Source organism: Lepidochelys olivacea (genome assembly GCF_965140295.1).
Source record: "Lepidochelys olivacea isolate rLepOli2 genome assembly, chromosome: 10".
Taxonomy (NCBI): domain Eukaryota; kingdom Metazoa; phylum Chordata; order Testudines; family Cheloniidae; genus Lepidochelys; species Lepidochelys olivacea.
In genome coordinates this window covers 65,481,944-65,495,277 of record NC_140420.1, presented here as the reverse complement: position 1 = coordinate 65,495,277, position 13,334 = coordinate 65,481,944, and the positions used below count along the sequence as shown (strand labels likewise).

Below are 13,334 nucleotides of genomic sequence, written 5' to 3'. Positions count from 1 at the left end.
GCCCCTGGTGGGCTGGGCTGGTATGTTTACCAGCTGTGTCCACAGGTTTGGCCGATCGCAGCTCCCACTGGTCTGCGGCGCGGGCCGAGGGATGTGCTGGCCGCCACTTCCCGCAGCCCCCATTGGCCTGGGACAGTGAACTGCGGCCAGTGGAAGCTGCGATCGGCCGAACCTGCGGACGCGGCAGGTAAACATATCAGCCTGGCCCACCAGGGGCTTTCCCTGGTGGGCTGCGTGGCAAAGATTGCCGATCCCTGGTCTAGATAATACTTAGTCCTGCCTTGAGTGCAGCAGACTGGACTAGATGACCTCTCGAGGTCCCTTCCTATTCTATACTTCTATGCTTCTAAAAGAAGCAAACAAAATAAAACAGGAATTAGCCTCTTACTATTGATTAATCAATTAATATACATAAGGCATTTTGCATTATTATTATTTTCAGAGATTTTGAATGGGGCAGTAGTTTGAATCCCCAGTCTGGGGTAGTTGATTTGCCTCATCAGTGTGTAGCAGGTAGTTTAGAGCATGTGAACTCTGGGTCTCATTCTGCTCTCATCCCAATGTAAATTAGGAGCAATTTGAGTGAAATCAATGACATCAATGTAGAACTAGTACAGCTGACCCCAGAATAAGTTTCTCTGCATTTCATGATGTAATATTCATTCACATTTGGCACAGCGCTGTTGCAATGAAGAAACAGTGCTCCCCAAGAGGGGCCCCAATGATGTGCTCCAGTGACACAATGGGGGGAGAAGTCCTGTCTTTACAGGTTTCAGAGTAACAGTCGTGTTAGTCTGTATTCGCAAAAAGAAAAGGAGTACTTGTGGCACCTTAGAGACTAACCAATTTATTTGAGCATAAGCTTTCGTGAGCTACAGCTCACTTCGTCGGATGCATGCCGTGGAAACTGCAGCAGACTTTGTTTATACACAGAGAATATGAAAAAATACCTCCTCCCACCCCACTGTCCTGCTGGTAATAGCTTATCTAAAGTGATCATCAGGTGGGCCATTTCCAGCACAAATCCAGGTTTTCTCACCCTCCACCCCCCCACACAAATTCACTCTCCTGCTGGTGATAGCCCATCCAAAGTGACAACTCTTTACACAATGTGCATGATAATAAAGTTGGGCCATTTCCTGCACAAATCCAGGTTCTCTCACCCCCTCACCCCCCTCCCAAAAACCACACACACAAACTCACTATCCTGCTGGTAATAGCTCATCCAAGTGACCACTTGTCTTTACAGGAAGTCCGGTGGCATCTTAAAGACTAACAGATTTATTTGGGCATAAGCTTTTGTGGGTAGAAAACCCACTTCTTCAGACCATGCATTTGAAGAAGTGGGTTTTTTTTACCCACAAAAGCTTATGCCAAAATAAATGTTAGTCTTTAAGATGCCACCGGACTCCCCGTTGCTTGTATGGATACAGACGAACACAGCTATCCCAATACTTGTCTTTAGGGGCTCCACTTATGTACATGGGAGGAGGCAGCCCTCTTCCTAAGGGTCCTCCTGATTGCAGTGGGGGAAGAGAGCTGCCTCTATGGGCCCTACCGAGCTACGGGAGAAGCGAGGCTGCCCTTAAGGGCTAGTACCCCACTGCTTTACAGTTTATAATGTGTGTGGGGGGAGGAAATAGTGTTTCCCCATGGGCCCTGCTGAGTTTTAGTGGGGAAGCAACGCTGTCCCTACGGGCCCTAGAGATTTCCGGCGCCGGGTTTGAGGGGAGCGGGGCCGAGAAGACCAGCCCCTGCCCGCTTGCTACGGGCCCGGCAGCCGCTCTAGTGACTGAAGCGCGGTGCACCCGCTATTCCGCTCCGGGTCTCCACGGGCGGGGCTAGCGAGGGAGAACGAAATTTCGGTTCCTAGCAGAGCGGAGTCATATTGGGCAGAAGCCGCGGAGGCTTGTGGGAGAAGGGGGCTGGCTCCGGTCTCTCGTCCCTCCCCTTGTCCCCTTCCTTCCCCTCCCCCCTGCCCGTCCTCCGGCCAAGATGTCTGACATGGAGGATGATTTCATGTGCGATGATGAAGAGGACTATGATCTGGTGAGGTCTGGGGGGGGGCGAGCGGGAGCTGGGTGGGGGGGCGATGGGGCTCTCTGGCGCGGGGGCCCCTCTCTGTGCGTGTCTCTGCCTCAGCCCCTCTGAGACGCTGCCTTCTCAGGGAGCAGTGACAGGACGAGTTTGGCTCCCCATTCCCTCGGGGGGCCAGGGGAGGCAGAAAATGGCTTGGGGGGTGGGCTGGCGCTGATTTTGGACCAGGCCTCACCAGTGTTTATGCTTTTTGCCCCTCTGAGAAACAGGCCACTTGAGCCCTAGGAACTTAGTTAGGCCCCAGAATTGCCCCTTCAGGCCCAACAAGTCTGGGCCCCTGTTCAGTTCAGCCAGGGGGTCAGGGTTAGGGGGGTTGTAATTCTCTCACTGTAGCCCAGCAAATTGGTTCACGCGAAGTAAAGGGATACGTTAACTCTGGGGTGGGGGGGGAGGTTTGTAATCATGTTCTAGGATCCGACTAAGGCGCGGGGGGGTGGGGGGGATAGCAGGAGAAGCTGGGAGACAGATCTGCCTGCTACACATATCACTTCAGCTGCAATATACCATTAATGTATTTATTTTTAACTTCCTTGCTATCGAGGTAGAACTGGGATTTGCTTTTGTCATTTGTGTGGTTTTGGTGGCAGTGTTTGTTTTGGTTCTGTTTTGTCCTTATGTTCTCAGATGGACAATAACATATTTTAATTGAAAAATAGAAACTGATTTGTCTGAGGGAATTTGTGTTTAGTAGGGTTATCTGGCTTCATAGTGATATTTTTGAAATTGTTAAAAGCAAATGTGAGGAATAAAAACATTTCTAAGAGGGGAGACTCAGTTGTATTGAGAAATAATGTTTGGACAAAAAATACATTCGCTGTGTTGTCTAATCAGTCTTAATTCAATGTTTTCTGTGGCTTTGCTTTTTTAAATTCTCAGTAGAATGATAACACTGAGCTTCTTTTTTTTTTAAAGAGTTGAGTATTCTGTATTCCAAAGGTTTTTCTGGGATGTGTATTTCACTTAGTGTAAACTAGAACTGCATTTCATGTACTGTTTAATTTTATAAATAAACCCCTAAAATCTCATTTATGAGAAGAATTTCTATGTAATAAGTCTTGTAGTATTCATTAGTATTTAGAGCAAGTTCTTAAAATTTAATGGTTTTCTGTGTGATCTGGGATATGTGCATGATTGACATCTAAAATTTAGAAAAATTTCTCCAGTCCAGTCTTATGCATATATTTTTAATTGAGATAGAGCGGTTGACATGTACACATTGACTTTTAGCCTTTCACTTACCTCCTAAATATGAACACAAATTATTTTAGAGACGTGTTTTTAAATGAAATTGAGTTTAATTATGTACATTATAAAATGGAAATTGTTCTTATCAGAATATTCAAAAAGATACTATGGGTCAGTTTGTTTCTTCATCAGTTGGCAGCCATTTTTCACAAACGTTTATCAGAACAGATTCTAATTTGAAATATTTTGTCCATATTACAGAATAAAATACTAAATCATTCTGTATGTGTGTCAAAAAATATACAAGTTGTGTTTTTTTGAGAGTTTTAAAAAAGTTGGAAAGTCATATTGAAGTGCAGCGTCCCAAATGTAGGCCTGGTATAAGTCAGTGCAACTCCACTGGCTGCAGTTGAATTTTACCTTATGTTAAGTCTGAATTTTATGCTTTATTGGCTGCCAATGTGCTAGGAGAAATAACTGCTGTTTCTTGCTTCCGTATGCTTCCTGGTTAGTCACAGGAAGAAGTTCTCTGAATTCTTATTCCCATGACTGATTACAAATATTCACAAAATTTACTTTCAAAAGAACATTTTCAACATCAGTCACTGAACACCCTTTCTCAGACCTTTCCTTTAAATCAAGGCTTGGAAGGATTCAGTTTTTATTGATAAATGTTGAGGTCGCCATGTGCGCACAAACTGACAAAATATTCCTGTCAGTAATAATTGAAATTTACAGATAGGCAAAATAAGAAAAATGCTGCTTGAGAACTTATTAGAGTAAAAATCCAGTGATTTAAACTTCTGTATTAGGCTTGTTATAAATGGACTAATGAATGAATAGTAAAAACAGGTATGATTTGTTGATTTAAGGATATTTACTTTATGCATTTTGACATGATGTTGACAGTGTTTTAACAGTTTACAAAGGTTTACTTTTTTGAATCTGTGTCTACTGTCATTAAATGTCTAACGTCGCCCATAAATTTTCACAAAATTATAAGGGAAATTGAGTCAATAAAAATCTTTTAAAAGCTTAAAAATGAACATTGATATTATTTATCAAAATTATGAAATTCTGCCAAGACCACGTAAAACACACTGAAACTAGATATTGTTTTAACTATCGTGTGTGTTTGTGTTAGTACAAGTTCTCTTTTTTAGAATATAATGCATCACAGGACACATTAGTATTGAATTAGAGTGACAAGGTTTTTAGATGCAATTTTGGCTTACGGGTGGAAGGGCAGAGTTTTAATCAAGTATCAACGTTATTCCAGTTAAATTAATTTCTTGCATGCGTGGGCTGATCAGCATGGATGGGGTCATGGAATGCAAGAACAATGTTTTCAAATGTGTTCTAGTTTTGCTAGCTACTGTATAGATGTAGGCTATGTTAGAAATTAGTTAAATGTACTTTCTCTAAACCTGGGACTTGGTTCTCCCAGCATGTTGGTGTAAAACAGGAGAAACTGTTGAAATTAAACTGGTGTAAGAGGAGGATGAGGCCAATGGTTCCCAAGCTCAAATTCAAGACTAGTATAGAAGGAGGTCTTGAAGAGTGGAAGTAGGACAAGAGGTTCAGACAAACAAAGCACTAGAAGTAAAAGGGCAACTCTGAACTATGGAGTATTTTGGACGGTTAAAAAGGGAGAAAGACTCAACAGCAGTCAGCCTGAGGGCTAAAACACTGTAGCTCTTCAGTGAAGATACTACTATGCTGACAGGAGAGCTTCTTCCATTGGTGTAGTTAATCCACCTCCCGTGAGAGGTGGTAGTTGTTTTGGTGGGAGAAGCCCTCCTGTCGGCATACACTGACCTAACCCCCGCTGTAGACAGTGCTAACTGTGTTGCTCAGAGCTGTGGATATTCATACCCCTGAGCAATGTAGTTATACTGATGTAAGTTTATAGTGTAGACCTGGCCTGAGTTAGTGGCGAAATCAGTGTTTACTAGGCCAAAGAAGTAAAGTGAAGTGAGTGTAACTTATTTGAGGTGCCAAGAGTTTTAACAGACTTTGTAAAAAATAGAACCCTCCTTAACAGATTTTGATCTACCAGGTATATAGAGTTGGGGAATCATGTCTTATCTCTGATAGTATCCAAATGGCGTGTACTTTCCTAGAACTGTAATATGTATATTCCAAAGTGTCTGCTTCTTCCAAGTTTCCCATTTTGAGTTTTTTATCAGGCTGGTAATATCACTGTGGTAATTATTGTGATAAACAGATATGGGGTTACCATTTTGTAATATTATAAAATCATAGCTTGCTATTTCTGCTTAGTTTTTCATTGTCTTAATGGTAAAACTTTCTGTATATAAATGTTTTATGACATTCACAGATAGATGTAGTTATATCTGTTTGGAAGTGCTAGCTTTGATTATAACATGTATTATTCCATTTTATGACTTAGTAAATAAGGCTATAGTTACTTGTCACTATGGAAAGCATTATATTTTAAGTAAACTCAAAGTCTGCCTTGTTGGTGTTTGGTCCCTTGTTTGAAAATAATCAGTGGTCTCAGTCCAGTTCCTAGTAAAGAGTTGCCCATGTCGGGGGGCAGATAGAATCACAACTACCCTCCTTTTTGGGAGTTGGTTTAGAATAGACATGGAGTCTGAATTTTATCCTTGTCTGGGAGTGATCTTGCCATGCACTGTGGTGTTGCCATGTGGTAAAACTTGTATTGGCAGTACTTACAACACATCTGTGGGGGCTTGTTTGGTTTTGTTATAAATAGAGAACGGTATAGGCAGATGATATTATCTGTAACCCTAAATTCACTTTTAAAAATTGGGAGGCTGGGAGCCAAATCTGTTAGCTGTGCAATTAGACTATATTGCATTAAAGATTTATTTTGTATGATACATTTTTTTATTTGAATGTTGGAGAGAGACAAAAATACTAAAGAAAAGGGAGAGTTTATCAGGAAACAGATTCAGTACTCCATATTTATCTGCCTTTTTCCTGGAGTATTCCAGGTATCCAACAAGACCTAGAACCCTGTTTCTTGACACTCAGTTTCACAACAGCAGCTTGTTCCTGAGTAGAGACATATAGTATCTAATTGGTATGTTCTGCCAGAAATCCACCCATGAAGCCCAGGAGGTTGGTAATAGATTTCAAATGCTTTTATGAAAGTGATCTTAGCGTGTGTGTTAAAAATGATTAATTTGTTAGTATGCTTCACAGCAGGACACAAGTGCATTCTGCTGTCTAGGATATAGGTTTTCAGATGCTGTCCAAATATCTAGGACTTCATGGTTATTCATGTAAGGGAGCCTAATGGATTAAAAACGTTTTGTTCTTTTTATTTATTGTTGTCTAGGCCTTAAAATATTGGTCTTGGTATTAGACGTTTGTTTGAGGAGTAGCATTCTGAATTAAATTCTCATTCACTCCATACGATACACCATCATTGTACTTGCGTCAGATTGTATCAAATAACTCTAACTGCACTGTATGTCAAGTGCCCTTCATACCCAATGCAGTTTTTTGCTGTATGCATCTTATCATATGCAAGACTTCCCTGGATTTTGCAAAAACGTTCATTTTGAGAGAGAGATTCTCTCTCTCGTACTGTTGTCAGAAATCTGTTTCGTGTTCTCAATTCACTAATTGAACCCTTTTACCACTGATCTAGTAAGGCAGTCTTTCTTGCCATGTATGTGTTTAAACTGTGTCTTGAAATAAAACTTATTTTTCATTAAACCTAATGGAAACATTAAAATTTTTGAGTTTTGGGCAAAATGTTTAAAGGAAGGACTGCCACCCTCCCCCCAAAAGAAAGGGGAAACAAAAATATGATATTGTTAAAAGTGAGGCTATACTAACCCTTGCAATGAAATAATTTAGAACTTTTAAAACAAATTCATGGGGATTTTTTTTTTTAAAGAAAACCATCTTAAAATCTGATCTTTCAAAAACTGCGTTTTAAAGTAGCTTCGTGTGTGTGTGTGTATATATATATAATATACATACACACACAAACTCATACTACTGAGTCTCCCTGCTAATTGTGATGATAAAACAAAAACCATTTTCAGTGTTTTGTGTAGTGAAACAAGATGCTGTAAATGCACAAAATTGACAAATTGATTTTTTCTCCATTTCCACGTATAATAAGCCTAGTTATTAAAATATTAATTTCTATGTAATACTTAAATGTATATATATTTTTAAGTTGACAGTGTCCCTTTTGATTTTGTTATACTACATTGCACTGCTATAGGCTGTTATGATCTTGGCTAATTTCACTTATATGATGTGATTCAGCTTTATAACAGCCTTCGTGTAGACTTGGATTTTAAGATGACTAAGGTTTAGCAAATGGTCTTTAGAGTTACATTCTATTTAACTTTGCTTCAGTCTTGACTCTGACTGCCCATTGGGAATAGACTTGCTCATCCTGGGTGAGTCAGTGCTGTTCATCTGTAAATGTCTTATAGGAATCTTTTAAAATAAGCTCTGGATCTGCATTCTGTTGTCTGGTATTTTACTTCCCAGGTGAAGGAGAGGATTGGTATTGAGGTGATGGGGAAAAAATTCCACTTGGAAAGGATTATTTACAATCAGCTAATACACCCACAGTCTACTTAACCCATTGTCCTTTCCTATTCAGCCCATACTATAAAATTACCCAGACTTATAGAATAGCGCTATAGAAAACGTTGTGTCCTGCAATATGAAAGTGCATAAATGTTAAGGATAGGTATATTAAGAAATAGTTTCTTCATTTTCTTGCTGCATTTTGCAAGTGTGTCACACATTTGGTTTCCAAGGACCAGGCTTAGTTCAGGAGTACCTAATGTGGTTCAATGTGAATTCAAACACTGGAGTAGTACACTTCTCCTGCAAGGATTCCAGTGGCCTGTTCGGACAACATACAGCCTTATGCCTCAGAGCAAAGTCCTGTAGAGGTTCTCTATATGCTGGTGTACATCTGGAATTTCAAGGAAGGGCCAATGAGACTGACAATACACAGATCTGCCACCTTTTTACACCCATCTGAGGAAGCCACAAGTCCACATGGTCAAGGGTTGGCCCAGGTATGAGAGAGGTGTCCCTTGACCTTAGGGGGATTCCATTTCCACAGGCTGTGCGCTGTGGCCAAGATTTGGAGATAAGCAGTCACATTCTTTTTGTGTCAGGCTGTCTTTATATAGATTCAGAAAGGCAGTTTCATGGGTGTGAATCAGTGCTGTGCTGTCTTTGTAAACATAAGAGCTATGTTTTGTTTGAAAATGAGTGCTTAAATTCTACTGAAACTGATGGGTAAATGTCCCAGTAGTCAGGGAGAGTTGCCTACTTTGCATTGGCAAATGGTTGAATGGATTTGTCTCTTTTTATAGAAAACAATTGACATTTTAAATGTCTCAGTCTTTAGTCTTCATTATTGCCATGATTTTAAACATATGTATTTCATTTAAAAAAAACCCAAAACCCTACATTAAAAGTAGTTGTAAAGTCATGCACTCCTAAATTAGGAAGTGCCAGAATTAAGATGACTCTTGTGACCTTAATTTGGCCCCCTTGTGCATATGCACTATAATAGTTTTAATTACATGATCACATACTATTATTTTCAAAGAAAACTGCCTCATTCAGGGCACAGGCTGGACAGTCCTCACTGAATGGGTATCCAAGATTTTATTTTATCCTCCTTCGTTACGCCTTATTTACTGCACACCCTGCTCAGAATACAGAATTATTAATTTCCACATGGGCTTTTTATGGCACTCATTACTATAGTATCTTAATGCTTTGTGAACTTTAAGGGATTTATCTTCACAACATCCCGGTGAGGTAAAATGGTGGTATCCCTCTTTTACAGATGAGGAATTAAGGCATTGAGAAATTGTTTGATTTTGGGTACCCAATTTGAGTGCCCGTCAGCTGGAGTTCATCTACCAGTCAGGGCTAGCGTCTGATTTATTTTCTCAGAGTATTTACATTTTATACGTTCAGAATAGAACTCCCATCAACTTCATTAGCAGTTGTAATTTGGTGAGCACTTGTGCAAATCAGGCCACAGGTCCCTCATATTGGGCACTCAGAAAATGAGGAATACAGAGTTAGTGGCCACCTGTGAAAAGTTGTTTTAAGTGATCTGCCTAGCATCACATGCTAACTCTGTGGCACAGTCTGGGATAGAGTCCATTTCCCCAAGATGGCATTGAACTGTCCTAAACAGCAGACAATCCTTCCTCCCCTCCCCCCCCCAATCCCCTGCCACTTTCAATATAAAACCTTGATTCATTTCTTGAACACTATCAGTCCTATGCATTGACTGACCCAGGGATCTTCTGGAGAAAATAGTATGTGATCCTGTGATTAAAGACTATCTAAATGCATACACTTAAAGGGTCTGGATTAAGGCTGCATACACAGTTTTAATTCTGCAAAAAAAAAAGGAGTACTTGTGGCACCTTAGAGACTAACCAATTTATTTGAGCATAAGCTTTCGTGAGCTACAGCTCACTTCATCGGATGCATGATGAAGTGAGCTGTAGCACACGAAAGCTTATGCTCAAATAAATTGGTTAGTCTCTAAGGTGCCACAAGTACTCCTTTTCTGTTAGGTTAGTGTGGTAGTTAGAGTCCCGGCTGGGACTTCACCCTGGAGTTGGGGTATGCTCCATTCTCCCGGCTTCAAACCATGCTCATCATGCAGCAGGCCGATGCCTATTAGTGACCTCCACAACAGCTGTGTGAAGTGCTTGGGGGAGTCCCATAGAAAGGTCAAGTGCAGCATCTAGAAAAAATTTCACCCTAGAACCCAGGAGTGGGATATCCATTTGAGTGCCCTCCTGATAGAGGCTGTGCTTCGTCCTGTGTCGGAGCCCTCCTGCTCGGACCCCACGCCGAACACCTCGGCATCTGTGTGGAGCACGCCGATGTCACCGGGCTCTGCCCTGCACCGTTCCTCTTCACTGGTGCCTAAGAAGTGGCAAAAGAAGAAGAAACCCCCCGGCACCAGGGGGGAAAGGGGCTTCAGGCAAAGGACCTATGTCAGGCCATGTGCCTGCCTCGGGGCTTCCTGGGGATACCGCTGTGGTCAGACCCTCCCAGCCCAGTCAGGGATCCACCCCTGACCCTGGCTTCTCCCAGGGTCCTCATTGTCCAAAGCGGCTCCAGTGGCTAAGGAACAAAGAAGCCGACCGGCACCGCAGTCTCTGTACCAGGCTCCAGACTCGCTAAGACCTCAACACTTAAGGACAAGTCGGTCATGGGACTGCCCCATAAGACAGTGGAGCACCCTCGGTTCCTGGACTACAGGTGTAGATCCCAATCTCTGGGCCTAGGACCCCGGCACCGTACCCTCAGTCTCTGATCAGAAGACCCAGGTCTCCAATGCCACGCGCTCTCCCTATGAGGAATGGGACATCAGAGTCGAGGCACCAGTCCCCATAACCCCGGTACCAGCAAGCTTCCCGCCAAACATCGCTGCAGCATAGGTCACCTTTGTCTAGACTGTCTTCCAGACATCAGTCCCCACCGGGGTGGGATCGCTCCCCATCACGGCACCGGTCTCCACCTCCTTGGTACCACTCGTCAGGCAGGCACTGATCCTTGCCCTCATGTCACCGATTGCTCCCCAGGGTCAGTCAGCAGACTCAGACCTCAATGGCCCCAACCTGGTCGCCAGAAGGGCAACAGTCTGAGTCGGATTGGGAACTCAGCCCCTTGCCAAGGAGAAGTGACTTGCTGCCGACCTGCGAGGCCAGTGTGGCATCTGCAGCAGGGACAGTGGCAGCAGGGACAGTGGCCCGCTCAATGGCCATACTGAAACCCATGGGGCGTGCTCGTAATGCTGGTCCCATATTCCCACCAGTCTTCCCTGACCGCCTCTGGCACTACCAGCACCAAATGCAACATGGGGACAATGCAGCAGGCTCCTACACCTACGGAGCCATCCCCGGAGAAGGAAGGGGACAGCTTCCCCGACAGTGTAGTTGTCGTCGTCTCCGGATGAAGTGGTGGCGGGTACCTCCCAAACGGTCAGTGCTCCCCAATGACTTCAAGGGGCACCAGGCCCTCCTTAAAAGGGCAGCTACCAATTTGAACTTAAAAATTGAGGAGTCTGCGGAGGAGTTCGATGACCTCTTTAATGTTATGTTCTCCTCTGCCCCAGCCCGGGTCACGCTGTCCGTCCATCCATCCAGGGGTCCTTAAGGTTGCTAAATCGCTGTGGCAGACTCTCTCTTCCATTCCACCTACTTCTAAGAAGGCAGAAAAGAAGTTTTATGTCCCTGAAAAAGGGTTCAAATATTTGTACACACGCTCTCCAGCAGCGTCATTGGTCGTGTCTGCTGTTAATGAAAGGGCAGGCAGCGCCAAGTCAGTGGCACGTTGAAAAACAAAGATTTCAAGAGACTGGATTTGTTTGGCAGAAAAGTTAATTCGACGACCAGCCTGCAGTATCGGGTGTCTAACCACCAGCCCCTGTTAGACAGGTACAATTATAATCTGTAGGACTCCCTTAGCAAATTCAAGGAGGCCATCCCAGAGGACCAAGCCCAGGAGTTTGCCGCTTTGGTGGACAAAGGCGTAGCGGTGGTAAGAGGGGCCCTCCAGATGGCCTGAGACGCTACAGACTCAGTGGCCAGGGTGGTCGCCTCAGCAGTGACCAGGAAGAGCAGCTCCCGGCTGCAGTCCTCTGGGTTATCCTAGAAGATGCAGACCACAATTCAGGACCTCCCGTTTGACGCGGTGGGGATATTCTCTGAGCTCAAGGACTCAAGGCTCCACAGCCTTAAAGACTCCCGTGCCACCCTCCACTTCTTGGGCTTCATACCCCTCAGCAGGGCAGGAAGCCGTTCCATCCTCTGCCTCCCCAGTCTAGGTCCTGGGGGACTACCCAGCTGAGCACCTACATGAGAAAGGATAGAGACAAGGGGTCTAAGCAGTGACACCCATCGTCTTCCCGTTTGGCCCTTCCAGGACCTAGGGAGGCCAGAAGCGACATTTTGATTGTGCACTCAAGGACGGTGCCCCAGTCACTTCCCAGGATCCACCCACTCACTCTTTCCTCGACCACCTGTGCCCCTTCCCGTTGGCTTGGTCTCGGCTGACCTTGGACCGCTTGGTGCTTGAAGTAATATGTACAGGTTACATCCTGCATCAGTGTTGGAGGGCGTTCGTTTCGTGGCTCCATTCACATCGGTGACCCCCGTCTCTGATGCCTCGGACCTGGAGTGGGTGATCTCAGTATGCAAGGCCATTGGTCGAGTCTCCATTGCTCCCTACACATCGTGAAGGAGTCCAGAGTGGTTCACTTGACCTGCGAAGCCTTCCTACCTCATATAGAAAGCACGGTGGCCCAGGTCCTGACGGACAATATAGCAGCTATGTTCTATATTAACAACCTTTCGTAACTGTTGTTCTTCGAGATGTGTTGCTCATGTCCATTCCGTTATCCGCCTTCCTTACTCCTCTGTCAGAGCTGAAAGGCAAGAAGGAACTGAGAGGGCATAGGGTCAGTGGCGCCTAATATACCATAGCATGAGTGTGACGCTCAAGGGGGCGCCACAGTCGACCCTATGGCCACTGCCAAGGCAAAAACCTCCAATGACTGTGCATATGGGTACGCGCACACACCTAGAATGCAATGGACATGAGCAACACATCTCGAAGAACAACAGTTACGAAAGGTAGGTAACTGTCTTTTCTTCTTTGAGTGCTTGCTCATGTCGATTCCATTCTAGGTGACTTGCAAGCAGTATCCTTGGAGGTAGGCTCAGAGTTCACTGTCTAGGCAGGGGTAGTCTATTTTTTGTCAAGGTCCAAATTTATTGATCAAAGATATAGTCAAGGTCCAGCCTCCAGAGAAGAAAATAATAATAATAATAAAAAATACCCCAACAGTAATGATAATAAGTAATGAAAACATTTCTGGGTCCATTTGGAATTTCTCATGCCCCACCAACTTTTGAGACAGCTGAACATTCCACTACACACCATAGCTCAACTCTTGCCAGTACAACCAAAATTAACAAATTATGATGATTGTGCTTAATTGATCAGCATTGAAATTGTTAATGTTGGCATTT

At 43.8% G+C, this 13,334-nt stretch overlaps 1 protein-coding gene across 2 annotated transcripts in view; it reads left to right on the top strand.

Moving 5' to 3' along the window:
• The first annotated feature begins 1,912 nt into the window (after nucleotides 1–1,912).
• Nucleotides 1,913–13,334, top strand: part of COPS2 (COP9 signalosome subunit 2) — a 34,483-nt gene continuing 23,061 nt past the window's right edge. For both annotated transcript variants that reach the window (XM_084641063.1, XM_084641062.1), the window contains exon 1: nucleotides 1,913–2,049. In XM_084641063.1, coding sequence (XP_084497189.1) covers nucleotides 1,996–2,049 — 54 coding nt within the window. In that variant the 5' untranslated portion in view covers nucleotides 1,913–1,995. The remainder of the gene's footprint in view (nucleotides 2,050–13,334) is intronic.